Raw genomic sequence first — 14,008 nt, 5'->3', positions numbered from 1 at the left:
TCATTTTCCAGTTAATCCAACATTTTGTTTAATCAATTCTTTAATTTCCATGTAGAAAATCAATCACCAAACTACATTAGAAACAAGCATTATTAGATTCAGGAGTCGCAGGTTTTTCACGTTCCCAACCCACCCTATGCAAATTGAGTTACCTCATGGACTCATGGACTCATGGACCATGGCATGAAAGAATTAGACTGAGGGACTCTGGGAAAGACTGGTGGGTAAGTATTCCATTGACGACCATAAAATTTCGAAGGCTACATCCCCTAATGCAAAAATAGACTGCAAAATTCCAAATTCAGATACAAAAAAGAGAGCATCAAGCTGGAAAAATCTGATAATAACACATATATTACATTTATAAACATGTTTCGAAGGATACAAGAAATTGTCATATGTTACATACAACAACTACAAGGCGAGGGCTTGCAAATTGGAGGTTTGCTCCAAATCTGCACTTTTTGGGCAAGTCCTGTCATCGTGAAGAACAAGCACCTCCAGTGTGCCGGATTCTCTTAACCAGGCAGCAGCCATGGATCCCGTTGATATAAACCTACCCAAGTTACACTTGGCAACCCGAAAGGGTGCACCCATGCTGGTAAGAAGCGCCTCAATAGCTCGTCTTAAGGTGCTGTCACCTACTACTTTGCTATGCTTGCCCCACCCTGTCAAAATGCTGCACGGAATCGACCAGAACACTAAACTTTCTGACCGAAAATATTATGGAATAGTGATTTGTTTGATGAAAAGAAAAAAATGCAAACCTTAACAGGTTCGGCAGTTGTTGGCCTTCAAACACTATAGAGCGTATATTGAGCAACCATGCATGAACCATTGCCCGGGCAGCCCCAGAAGACATTAAATGCAAATCCAAGCATGAATTAGACCACACACTCTCCCATACATTTCGGCGCTTCCCTTCAAGCACAACCAGTTGCGCCCCTTGTTTCTATTTTAAAAAAAACAGAGAAATATTGAAACACTTCAAAAAAAAAAATATCAACATCATTTTGTATGGGCAAAAGGGAAAACCATGAAAGCCTGGAAAGGTGGCATCTCAATTGGTAAAACTTACCTGTCCATAGTGCCATAGCATGTCGGTCAGAGCATTATAGAACGCAGATGCAGTTGAAGAGTCCATCTGCTTAACTTCATCAAACAGAGACTCAGCTTTAACCCATACATTATCCCTGTAGCCCATGAGAAGTCCGTGGGCAACACCGTAAACTTTGTTATCGAACAACTGGAGTTCCTCCAATAACATTGAAGCATCTTCAAAAGAATTACAACGGCTGCATTTAAAGGCCATTGAAACAGAGATTAGCCATACATTCTGGGAGATTATTGGACTACATATACAAAGAGTTTAGGGGAAGGTAAAACAGGGATAAAAGCATTGACATTGTACTCAATATTAGATTTCCTAACCAACCATCTAATCATGGGCATTGTAGCATAAAACTCTCAACGACATTCCAATACACGGAGGCCACATGTAAATCTCAATCTAGTAATGCACAGAGCAATTTGATTTTAACGGATCTTTAAGCAACACGGTCCTCAATAATGTAATAAGACATACATGAAGGATAAAAAGATATACCTGCAAGCGTTTAAAATGGCAGAAAATGTGACAACATTTGGTTTGATGTCTAGCTCATGCATCTTCTGAAAGATGCCCAAAATGCACAAGATTTCTTGTCTAACCTTCCTATCTGTTTTTGCAAAACCTGCTTTCTCAGCAGCAAGTTGCCCAAACATCTTCATAAATCTGTTATCCCCCCTATCTCCCACCTGAATCCCAATGGCAACCCCTTCAGAAACTGAAGATGAAGGTTCTGTCTGTAGCACAATGCCGCCACCAGCAACATCAGCTGTACATTCTGTTGTTGCTGACCGACCAAAAGCATCAATTATTGAATTATAAGTGACAACATTAGGTCGAATCCCTTCCTTGGTCATCTCATCAAGCAACAAAACAGCAGATTCCACCAGTCCATTTTTGCACAAAGCATTGACAAGTTCACTATAAAGCACAACATCAGCCTTCAGCCCTGCCTGCTTAAACTCTCTAAAAACCTTCATTGCCTCCATATACAAACCACCTTTTGAATACACATCAATCAATGTTGAATAAGTTAGTATGTTTGGTGATACACGTTCTTCTTTCATCTGATTGTACATTCTTTTAGCGTCATCATACTTCCCTTGCTTCCCATACCCACCAAGAAGTGCATTATAAGATACAACATCCTTGGCAATCCCAACACTTTCCATTTCCTTGCAAACCTTCAAAGCATCTTCGAACCTACCAAGCTTCCCATAAAGTGAAAGCAATGTATTATACAGAACTCTATCCAGACCAATGGCCAAAAACTTCATTTCATTAAATAAACTTAGTGCATCTTCTAATTTACCAGCCTTAGCATATCCATCAATAATAGTGCTATAAGTGACCACATTGGGCAAAATATTTTTTGAAGGCATCTCGGACATAATTTGATATGCCAAATCCATCTGCCCACCTTTACAAATCGCATCTATAAGGGTATTATACGTATAAATATCCTGATCAATCCCTCTATCCACCATTTCACTAAACAAGTTTCGAGCCATCTCCCACAGCCCGCCTCGACTACAAACTGCTAGGAGTGAATTATAAGTGATTCGATCCGGTTGCTCCCCATTTCTCAGCATCTCATTGAAAATCTCCACTACCCTCTTGAACTCCACTCCCCCCTTTCCATACGCATCAATCACTGCATTGTAAGTAACCAAATTCGGCTTCAAGCCCGAATCTTTCATTGACTCAAACACTCTGATAGCCTCCTCACAATACCCATTTCGCCCATAAGCGGTAATCAAAGCTGAATACGTATAAACAGTCTTTCCATACCCCTCATTAACAGCCGTTTGAAACACATTCTTAGCAAGCTCAACCTTTCCCAACCTACCAAGAGTACTAATCATAGAACTAGCCAATTTCCCCTGCTCAGTTCTCCTTTTCTCACGCCTCACTGCAAACTCAAAGCACCGAATCGCTTTCCAACACTCACCTCTATTCCCAAGCTCTCGAAATAAAAAAGTGTAATCATCAGACCCGCAAAGCCTGGAGTGAAAACTAAGCAAAATATCATCAAGAGCAAGATCGTCGTTACCGAATTGGACGGCTTGGTGCAGGGCCTCCTCGGCGAGCAGAGAGTGGTAGGAGCCCATGGTAGTTTTGGGGCGGCCCAGGTGCATTTTGGAGACGAATCGGGTGGAGCGGCGGCCTGAAAAAGCGGTGACAAGATCGGATTTTGGATGAGGGAGAGGGCAGAGAGAGGAAAAGGAGGAAGTGGGTGTGGCAGTGGGTGTTTTTGCGGCAGTGCGTGGTGCTTGGGATGGTAAAGGCAAAGGCTTTGGGAGAGAAACTTGTTGCTTCGTCCATTGATTGCTTTGGCGGCTCTGGCGCTGAGATTTTAGGGGCTGGTTTTGTGGGTATCGTTGGGTTTGATACGGCTTTGTCGCTGTGATTGAACAGTGTGGAGGTGTTGAAGCCATTGTAGATAGATAGCTAGAGAGAGAGAGAGAGTGAGAGTAGGTAGATAGATAGATATGTATAGAGAGAGAGAGAGAGAGAGAGAGAGAGAGTGAGAGTAGGTAGACAGAGAGAGAAGGAAGATGAAGGAGTTGTGGGGATTAATGGAGGTTTTGGTAGGGTTTGGTTTGAGAGAGAGGAGCTGAGGAAACCATTTGGATATGGCGGAGATTACAGAGAGAGAACGCGGCTTTTAAAGATTTAAGTATGTGCACTGCTGCAGAGTGCAGTCAGCTGTCTTTTTCTCTCCTTCAACGCCAAAAGTTTTTATTTCATCTTTTTCTTAAACAAAGTAGGAAGAAAACAAATATTTATTTCTTTTATTCTTGAATACCCGTGTGGACAAACAAATTAGGAATTTAGGATTCCCAGCTTTCACCTTGTTTTTTTTTTTTTTTTTTTTTCCATTTTTGATTCTAAACGCTTTGACTTTTATAAATATCAAAATTTCCATTTATAACTAAATATTCTAGTGTGTATTTTTGCTCACCGCGTAGGCCTCCTGTAGCCTCACTTCTCTTTGAAATTAAATTTGTGCCAAACTAGCCCTTGGTGAGTATTCTGATGAAACATAAAACATGAGTATTCTGATGCCAAACTTGCAAAGTAAAGTCCACTCCAACATCCATTTTCTTATCCCTTGACCAATAGCATACAATTGTAGGCTTCAATGATATGATATCAGAGATGGAAGAAAATAATTCTACAAGTCTAGTGAGTTTAGATCTTTGTAAGATTCCTTTGAATACAAGAAATCAGTAATCATTTTCCGCAGAAGGAACATTATTTCTTGTGCTTAAATATCGAGTGGAGACCGGTATTGGGCTGGTATGAAAAATCAAGATGAGCAGGATTCTCTTGGATCCAGGGGCGGATCCACAGAGGAGCAAGAGTGGTCAATTGACCCCTGCAACCTCTGAAATCCTCCATTAGAGCAGCCAAACTTGACCCTCGCAAAGTGTTCGACGAAATGCCCCAAAGGGGCAACCTGTGTGCAGCTGGGGGGGCTATAAGTGCTGGGCTTTTGAGGCTGAGAGATGGAGAGGAGGGATGAGAAGGAAGAAGAAGAAGAGTGTCTCATTTGGTGGTGGTGGTGGTAAGCAGCAGCTGCTGCTTCTGGCTGGAGGTCATGACTCATGAGGGTAAACTGATATAAAAAAAAAAGAAAAAGGAAACAGACATACATGAGTATCAACAAAAGAAGGAAAGAGAAGGTCAAATAATTTTTTTAAAAATAGCATAATTAAATAGGTAGGTCCAAATAATTATAGCCCAATTCGTGTAGGGCCAGTTACCTTCTGTCAAAATAATTATAGCCCAATTCGTGTAGCGCTAGTTTGTATGTTTTTTGGGTTCTTTTTTTTTTGTTGGAAAATTAGCGATAAGCTTTTTTGGATTATTTGGTTGATGATTATCAGCGGCATCTATCGCAAGTGTGGGGCATCGCCTCATTGCGAAATCTCATGATGTGCAAGTACTGAGAGCTCAGTTGGTGATAGAGCGGAATTTGGTTGATAATTATCAGCGTGACATCAAAAAATTGAAAAGGGATAGGGCAAATACAACAGAGGAGAACCGACGCCAGCTTCAAATATCGTAGGAAGAGAATGAAAAGCTATCAAAGATAGTAGATTTTTATTCTAAAAAATGCAAAAGCAGCTAGAGCCCTTGGAGAACCCAAAGAAACGCAAGCGAGATCACGAGAGGAGTTCAAGAGAGAAGTGTGTGATCTTTGGAGGCTCAAGTGATGAGCCCCAAGAAGCGATCCGTGAAAACCCAAGAGAGGATATCGAGAGGGCCAAACTAAAGTCTCCTCCTGTGGAAAAATGTAGCTTTGATTTCTTTACTTTAGAAGTGAATGGTGTGGTTGATTTTTGTTGTTGTTGTTGTTATTATTTTTTTTAATGTGGATAATTGTAATGTGGTTTTTTCTATTAATTAATAATTATAATATTTTCATTTTATTTTATTTTTGTTCTATTTTGTATAGAATTTTTTTACCTTTTAGATGTTGACCCCTGCAAGGAAAATTCCTGGATCCGCCACTGAGTGCACCGGTAGGTGGAAGAAGCATCCAGCTGCGCTATTATAGCAGCCATTTGGAAGCACTCGATCTTTGTCTAGTAATAATAATGGATCAGGAAGAGTTTATATATGTAGTTTGTGTTTGTGAGAGGCAGTACCCAGTATTATATGCAAATCCAGAGGAAGCTTCCTCCGTGCTTTTTGTCTTTGAGGTCAAGTCAACGAGGAAGCTGCTTCTAAACGTAAGACAAACAATTTTTTTCTTGCACAGATGTAAACAATTTATTTTTCTGTGTGTTGACTGATGAATAAGAGGCCAATTCCACCTAAATATTTATGATATAGACTGAAAGATAAATAATTGAAAACTTTTTAAGTATTTGATGATTAGTTGGTGGTCTTGAAATTGTGTGAATGCCTTCTGCATTGTAATTATTTAGGGAAAAAAATGGAAATGGGAACTTTAATTTTGAGTCTTTTTGAGTGTGAGTCTTCAGTTTTAAAACCCAAAACAAATATCATATGCAAATGTAAACCATAATTACAGATAAGAAAAGTAAGGTTGGATCGATGCAGATACTAAAGGAAAGTCAAGAGGAGTGTCATTCACTTGTCTCCATGAGGACTGGGTTCCAAGCTAATGATGACCAAAGAGCAGAGCTACGTTTTCACAACACAAAAGCGGGCCAGGGTGGATTAGTAAGTATGTTCGCTAACTGTTCGATGAAATTCCCGACTCAGACACTGTGGAAGAAAATGGACCATCCCAAATCGAATGTTGTTCAATATTCTCCACCTCTCTCACTCTCTGTGCTCCAAGAATTTGAACGGGTGCAAAACTGAAATGGCTGAATGGCTGAGTGCTTGCTCGAAAGCGGAAATGTCTTGATAGCTGACGAAGAAGAGGAGATGAAAGATGCTAACAGAGAAGCTGAAGAAGAAGAAGAAGAATTTGATCAGAGCAACAAAGCAACTACAATCCCATTCAACCTCAAGGAGCCTGCACCTTGCATCCCAAGCTAAACACAATCGCCTGTAAATCCCCACAGCTCAGCTTCAACTACAGAGCTAGACCCCAAGTTGGCTCGGATTCCACCCCACTCACTCTCAGGCGAAATTTGAAAAATGCACTTTTTTTTCAACACCCTTTAGGATTTTAGCCTTTTTGTTGTTGTGAAGATTTAGACATATCGCCATTCGATGCCCTCTGGAGTGCTCGGATGGAATTCTAAGAGTCTTTAACATGTCAAGATGTTGGTTACTTGCTAAAATTTCACAAAGCTAACAACATCATTGATCCTCTAACATGACGTCCTGAATCAAATCAAGAGGCTCCTCATAAGTTATAACAACCAAAACAAGCACCTTAGGGCATATTCAGGCACAATGTATTAATATAAAATAATTGAGGCATATAAAATAAGTTTACTATAAAGCACAATATCCGTCTTCAGCCCCTCCTGCTTAAACAAAGGAGGGCAATAGGTCCACATAAGACCCTTGGTCACATGCACAAGACGATTATGAATACATACACATAAAAGAGCATATTTCTTACAGTTAATTTTCTCAAAACATTCGAGGCATCTTTATGCCACACTCTACCACGTTTTCCAGGGTCCTCAGGTGATTCTTCGCAAATAATTCCCCTTCCTATGTCTTGAAGTAATTGGTGCATGGTTCACTTGTAATGCACTTTTCCATACATCTGCAGCTTTTCCAACTCAACCCTTGATGCTTATCCTATATGTCTATGTATGAGACGACTCCTATATGACTATGATTACAAATAACGCATTCACCCACCTTATCCAACTCAAACCTTGATGCTGACGCTGACACATCTCCAGCAACGACATGATTTTGGCTCGAAGGAGTATTTGTTTCATGCTGGAACATTGTGGTTATATCTTCAGTTATAGTACCCTCATTATTATTCTGCTCGTACACAAGCTGGATTCCAAATTCCTTTGTCCAGAAACTATCGGATTCATCTCTAACCGAAACACGTATTTCTTCTCCACCCTCCAATTCATCGTTTGCGAATCGCCAATGACTAAGCCATAACATATCTTCCTTCTCTTTTGGAAGCCCTACTGTGACTGGAAAATAGGTCCACTTAAGACCCTTGGTCTCATTGCTGATGCGAAGAAAGGGAACGACCGAGTAACATTTCAATTCCTCAACAAGAACCTTACCTTGTGCATACACAACACATGCATTTAGGCCTCGGATCTTCAAATTAAGATGTGGAGGTATAGTTATAGACAGTTCAGAGTTACCCATGCTCGACTTGTAGCAGAACCAATCTGGAACCTCGCTCCCAGGAAGGAATATGCTAAATATACCACTTTCATCCAGTCCCTGTTTCATGCATGCATGGAGAGATTTATGCATGTTCAAATATTACAGGCCACAGAAAATCATAATCATCATAAAAAACTATACAATACATGAGAGAGAGAGAGAGAGAGAGAGAGAGAGAGAGAGAGAGAACCTGGAGAGGACCCTTCCTCGTTGTACGTGTCAAGTAGTTGATCATTTCAACTTCAGTGCTTCCTATGGATTCCAAATTGAACAGACCGATATCTTTGATCATTTCTATGTCGACGCTTCTCAACGGTCTTGTTTTGAACACGTTTTGAAATTCAACTAAATTCTCGCAACTCAAAACCTCATGTCCCATTGTTTTGAACACGGAGGGTAAGTTTGTTACTCTTTTCAATGAAGTACATTCCCATGCTTGCAATCTCTCTACACTTGGTGGGAGCTCGGGGAGCATTTCGAGGTTTGTGCAACCATCCAACACAAGAGTCTGGAGCTTACTAAGACCATTCATGTTTACTGATAGGCTCAAAAATGGGTTTCCACTTAGATTCAAATGCTTCAATGAGGATAGGCTACTAAGACCATTGGGAATTTCTGACAGATTGCAGTATGCCATACTTAAGCTTTTTAAAAATTGTGGCAAACTTGCCCTGGTAAGTTGGAGATTTTTTCTTGGCAATACCCATGATCGGATTGATTGCCACAATTTAACTGCAGATAACAGACTGAGTTTCTTCATGTCACTAGGTGTAGAGTCTGACTGATTTTTAACAATCATACTGGCAGGCAGCACAAGATTTGGGCAACCAGAGAGAATAAGTTTCTGGAGAGATCGCAGCATACTAATTCTTATAGGAAGCTTCACGAGATTTTTGCAATCTTTTAGATTCAAGAAAACAAGTTTCTCCAAATCTCCAATGGATTCATCCACCTCTTTCAAATTTATGCAATCTTTAAGAATTAATCTCTCGAGATTAGGGAGTCCTGACAAGTCAGGGGTTGTGACAAGGCCATGTGAATGACTGAGATTTAAGATTTTCAGTCTTAGAAGAAACTGTTTAAAAAAGAAGTAATTAGTTTCTATAAATATATAATCATCTTTAAATTTGTCTCAGTGTGTGTGTGTGTGAGAGAGAGAGAGAGAGAGAGAGAGAGAGAGAGAGAGAGAGAGAGAGAAAGAGAGAGCTAGAGAGAGAGAGAGCTAGAGAGAGATTAGTAGCATACCCTAGTTCCCTTCCAAACATGTTGGAGGCCGCTGTTCCGCAAGTCAAGAGCAATTAGATTTTCCAAGTAAAAATTGGTTGGTATTGACTTTAAAGCGAATCCTCGCCAAGACAACCATATTAAATTTTTTGGGAAATCTTCATAGCCTCCACTGATTTTTACATTATCAAGCAGCAGGAGTTCAAGATTGTGCATCCTTCTAAATGCCTCTGTTTTGAAACCCATCTCATTTGATACAGGAAATGAGTTTGTTGAAGAAAAACTAATTGACTGCCAGGAGAAGAAACCAAGCCGACGTCGGCTGCTTGAACAGTTTCCATCATAATCTTCCACATGGAATCTTTTTCTGTTACTTCCACTGGATATTATCTTAGAAGACTCATCTTTTATTAACATAGGAATGTTGAGCATGAGGCCCTTAATAGTTTCTGTACCCTGGTAACAAATAAGAACATTGGGTAAGTAACTTGTCACATGCACAATACAATTACGAATACATAGACATAAAAGAAGATATTTCTTACAGTTAATTTTCTCAAAACATTAGAGGCATCTTTATTCCACACTCTAGTACGTTTTCCAGGATACTCGGGCGATTCTTCGCGAATAATTCCCCTTCCCATGTCTTGAAGTAATTGGTGCATGGTTAACTTGTTGAATCCATCAATTATCAGCAGACATCTATCAACCAGATTTTGAATTCCAATGTTTGTGGCAAACTCACATTCATCAAGGACTGTAGTTGAAAAATCCTTGTCTTTTCCTATGAAGAAACAGGCTATATGGAGGAACAGACGTTTGTCATGATCTTGCAGAGAATCAAAGCTTATTATGAGAATCTTCTGAATTTTTCCCTCAGTAATCACATCTAAGTTCTGTAATGCATTTTTCCATACATCTGCAGCTTTTCCAAAGAGAGAAGATCCTAGAACTTGAAGAGCTAATGGAACCCCTCCACAATGTTGCACTACAGGTCTTGAAAGATCCATGTAACCTTGATGTAGGACGAAATATGGTCACTTATGACACTAGGAAAAGAAGGAAGGCGTATCGTTGGGATTTTCTAATTGATTGAAGAAGAATTGGAGTGAAGAAGAATTGGAGCGAAGAAGTGAAAAGGGACATAGCAGGAATTTGCAGATTTGGCGTCCGAGCTCCGATTAGGACGCAAAATACCATTTCGGAAAGGGAACGACGCCACGAGTCAAACTCACAGCTTTGCTGTGATGTATGATGGATTTTGGCATTCTGAGGTCGTTTGGCCTTCCAAAACCGCATTCAAAGTTTCGTAGTTAATTTTCGGAATAAATTCAGTTTTTCAGTTTTTCAGTTTTAATGTAATAACTCCCCTAGCAGTTACAAGGGTTGAGAGTTGTGTATTTAGGCAGGTTTGTCTAACGTTTTTGGACACTTCAGATTTTAATACAATTAATCAAAGAGAGTTTCTCTTAATTTTCTGGTGGAATCCAGTTCCCTTGTTACTCAAGGTTTTCGTTTGAAACCTTTATTGCTTGTGCTGCGTCAAGTGGTATCAGAGCGGGTCTCTCCCGTCTCGGTATTATTGGCTTGTCTTATCAGAGTAGGTTTTGCCTGACTCGAGGTGCCTCCAATGGCTCGTCCAGACGAAGAAGATAGGACCCGTGGAGACGGGGAACCAATCACTCTTAGAGAATTTGATGTTGCAGTTGTTCCATACTTCATGGGGAGCGACTGCATCGAAGGCTTTCTTCAATGGGTTGCAGACATAGAGGAAATATTTGATTCAATAGCGATCCCAGAGGAGAAGATGGTGGAAATTGTTGCATCCAGTTTAGAAGACGATGTTGCTTTTTGGTGGGATCAGTTGCGAAAATCTAGGAAGCAACAAGGTAAAAATCCTATTAGTTCTTGGCATTGGATGAAGAGACTTCTTGTGAAAAAATTCTTTCCTTTTGAATATAATATATATTTATTAAGGAATGGTTACAAGATTGTTCAACCCAATATCATGGTGGGTCTAGAAAAGATGGAGGAAGTTCTCGAAAAGGAAGAAACTGTGATGGATGCTATATTAATTGAAGATCCAATCATCCATAAGATGAAGGAAGAGATTCAAGAAAAACAAGATATTGAGCTTATTGAAACTCCTGTTGTTGAAACATATATTTCAAAAGATGAAGAACAACAATTGGATTCCTCTGAAATTAAAGGCATGGATGAATCTGTATTTGGAGAAGAAAATAATTCATACAAGGAGTTTGATTCTCAACTAGCCTATTCTAATCTTGTTTATGGAATTAATTATATGATTATTCCATCCAAATATGAGCAAGTCCTAATTCTACAAATTGAAGAGTTTATCTACACATCAAGTTCTATGCCTACTCAAGTTCATTTTAACGAGAACTCGAGGTCGAGTTCTTTACAAGTGAAGGAGTCTGATGTAGGACGAAATATGGTCACTTATGACACTAGGAAAAGAAGGAAGGCGTATCGTTGGGATTTTCTAATTGATTGAAGAAGAATTGGAGTGAAGAAGAATTGGAGCGAAGAAGTGAAAAGGGACATAGCAGGAATTTGCAGATTTGGCGTCCGAGCTCCGATTAGGACGCAAAATACCATTTCGGAAAGGGAACGACGCCACGAGTCAAACTCACAGCTTTGCTGTGATGTATGATGGATTTTGGCATTCTGAGGTCGTTTGGCCTTCCAAAACCGCATTCAAAGTTTCGTAGTTAATTTTCGGAATAAATTCAGTTTTTCAGTTTTTCAGTTTTAATGTAATAACTCCCCTAGCAGTTACAAGGGTTGAGAGTTGTGTATTTAGGCAGGTTTGTCTAACGTTTTTGGACACTTCAGATTTTAATACAATTAATCAAAGAGAGTTTCTCTTAATTTTCTGGTGGAATCCAGTTCCCTTGTTACTCAAGGTTTTCGTTTGAAACCTTTATTGCTTGTGCTGCGTCAAACCTTCGCTAGGATGGGGTTGTCTAAAGGCATGCCAACTGAAAAGCTCAAGTGATTCATACTCATGCAACTCTTCCACCTTAAACATTGCATAATTCTCATGAGCCTTTAACAAATGTTCATGTCTAGTTGTTATGATTATTTTACTTCCTGGATGAAGCCATTCTCGCATTCCAAGAATTGCATTGAATTGTTCCAAGTTGTCCACATCATCAAGAGCAATAAGAACTCTTTTGCAACGTATCACCCGTTCGATCTTTGTTATTCCTTCATCCAAGCTGTATATTTTCTTTGCTTTCCCCTTTTGGAGATCTGAAAGAAGGTTCCTTTGCAAGTGAACCAAACCATTGGGAAGTTTTGAAGTTGCTCTAATATCTGCAAGAAAGCTGCTACCTTGAAATTTATAGAAGTTCTTGTTATAAGCAGTCTTGGCAATGGTGGTTTTGCCAATTCCACCCATCCCAGAGACTATAGCTACTCCAACATCACTTGATCCATCTTCTAACCACATGTTTAGGCCTTTCACACGATCATCTATTCCAACTACATAGGGATCGACTCTTAATCTCCTATTCCATGTGTGATCCAGTTTATTTCCAATAACTTCAACTATATCTTGGATAAACTGCGACTCGTACCTATAAATTATTGATATAAAAAATACACAATGCAAAATAAGTTATTTCTTTCCAACAAAAAGAAACTTATTTCTTTATTATTTTTATTTTTATTTTATAGAAGAGAATTGATATATATATCATAGGTTGAAATGAATGATATTAAGCAAATGAATTTTCAAAACAGAAGTGCTGCCATCTAACAACTCCATGAGATTAAAGAAAAAGCTTCACTAATCTACTTTAAAAAGCATCCAAGATAGAGTGAAAACCACCATTTTGGGAATGAAAAAGTACCGATCTCCTAAAACCATCCCTCCCAAATCTGCAACATCTCTGAGAGCTTTTCTCCACTTCTCCACCTTGTCCATCTCCTTGTTGAAGCGCTGTTGGTGTCTGGCAAATGCTTCTTCAAAAATTCCTGTCTGGTTCCTGACATGGGATGGATCCACATCATAGAAAATCGGCATAACCATGTGCTCATTAGTTTCTCTACGGTCCATGATCGTGACTAGTTCATCCAGGCACCATCTCGAGGAAGCGTAGTCCTTGGAGAAGACAATGATGGATACTCGAGACTCTTGTATTGCTTTTTGAAGCTCTGCTGAAATATTTGCTCCTCTCTCGATTTCGTCATCATCTCTAAAAGTGTGAATCCCTGCCACCTCCAAAGCCCTGTAGAGGTGATCAGTAAATCCCTTGCGTGTATCTGTGCCCCTGAAGCTCAAGAATGCATCATAAGTGCACCGGTGAGAGGACGGAGAAGCATCCTGCTGCTTGCTGGTAGCAGCCATTTGTATGTTCAGCTTGTGTTTGTGTTTGAGATAAAAAAAAAATATCGCTCTATAAAAGAGAACAGAATAAAGATAAGAAAAACAGGAATGCATGGACAAAGTCACAAAGTTAATGACCAAAGTGATAGAGTAACAAAGTCAATGTCTATTGCCCCACCAGCCACTGAACATTTGTGATCTCGATTTTCACACTGAGATGCGAGAGATGTATTGAAGACGAAGCTTCCTCTATATGTAACATAAAATGAGGAAGAAAGGAACATAATTTATATGACTTCAGAAAACTCCATCCAAATTGTGACCGGAATGATCAAGTTCTGGACATCCGTTAGAACTGATAAACAAAATTGGTGCATTTTGAAGTTTAAGGGAGAAACTAAAATTTATACTATTTTCTGTTTTTTTTTCATTTTGATACAAGGAACGCTCTATAAAAGAGAACAGAATAAAGATAAGAAAAACAGGAACGCATGGACAAAGTCAAAAAGTTA

General features: G+C 39.5%; 2 protein-coding genes across 2 annotated transcripts; both read right to left on the bottom strand.

Annotated features, from left to right (window-relative positions):
- Positions 1-338: 338 nt before the first annotated feature.
- On the bottom strand, positions 339-3,830 carry GUN1 (s uncoupled 1). The gene is made up of 4 exons (XM_021956994.2): positions 1,607-3,830; positions 1,079-1,295; positions 768-952; positions 339-679 (listed from the first exon to the last, which is right to left on the bottom strand). Exons 1-4 carry the CDS (start codon positions 3,544-3,546, stop codon positions 415-417), a joined length of 2,607 nt encoding a protein of 868 aa, XP_021812686.1. The 5' UTR covers positions 3,547-3,830; the 3' UTR covers positions 339-414.
- Positions 3,831-4,148: 318 nt separating this feature from the next.
- Positions 4,149-13,934, bottom strand: LOC110755679 (TMV resistance protein N-like). The gene is made up of 7 exons (XM_088250132.1): positions 13,021-13,934; positions 12,110-12,744; positions 9,685-10,154; positions 9,161-9,595; positions 8,106-8,990; positions 7,387-7,972; positions 4,149-4,656 (listed from the first exon to the last, which is right to left on the bottom strand). The coding sequence occupies exons 1-7, from the start codon at positions 13,608-13,610 to the stop codon at positions 4,367-4,369; spliced, it is 3,891 nt and encodes a 1,296-aa protein (XP_088106258.1). The 5' UTR covers positions 13,611-13,934; the 3' UTR covers positions 4,149-4,366.
- Between the last annotated feature and the right edge of the window lie 74 nt (positions 13,935-14,008).

Source organism: Prunus avium, chromosome 3 (assembly GCF_965620075.1).
Source record: "Prunus avium chromosome 3, drPruAviu1.hap1.1, whole genome shotgun sequence".
NCBI classification, from domain to species: domain Eukaryota; kingdom Viridiplantae; phylum Streptophyta; class Magnoliopsida; order Rosales; family Rosaceae; genus Prunus; species Prunus avium.
Note: the sequence above shows the minus strand (reverse complement) of the source record. Positions and strands in the feature narration are given on the sequence as shown.

Bases quoted from the DNA above. Each gene is read 5' to 3' on its own strand.
- LOC110755679 (XM_088250132.1), bottom strand. From the start codon at position 13,610: ATGCATTCCTGTTTTTCTTATCTTTATTCTGTTCTCTTTTATAGAGCG. The intron at 12,745-13,020 runs GTACTTTTTCAT...AATAATTTATAG, and splicing joins GGGATGGTTTTAGGAGATCG to GTACGAGTCGCAGTTTATCC. The intron at 10,155-12,109 runs GTTTGACGCAGC...TCCTACATCAAG, and splicing joins ACAACCCCATCCTAGCGAAG to GTTACATGGATCTTTCAAGA.
- GUN1 (XM_021956994.2), bottom strand. From the start codon at position 3,546: ATGGCTTCAACACCTCCACACTGTTCAATCACAGCGACAAAGCCGTAT. The intron at 1,296-1,606 runs GTATATCTTTTT...CTTTAAATGCAG, and splicing joins GCCATTTTAAACGCTTGCAG to CCGTTGTAATTCTTTTGAAG. The intron at 953-1,078 runs GTAAGTTTTACC...TTTTTAAAATAG, and splicing joins TGCTATGGCACTATGGACAG to AAACAAGGGGCGCAACTGGT.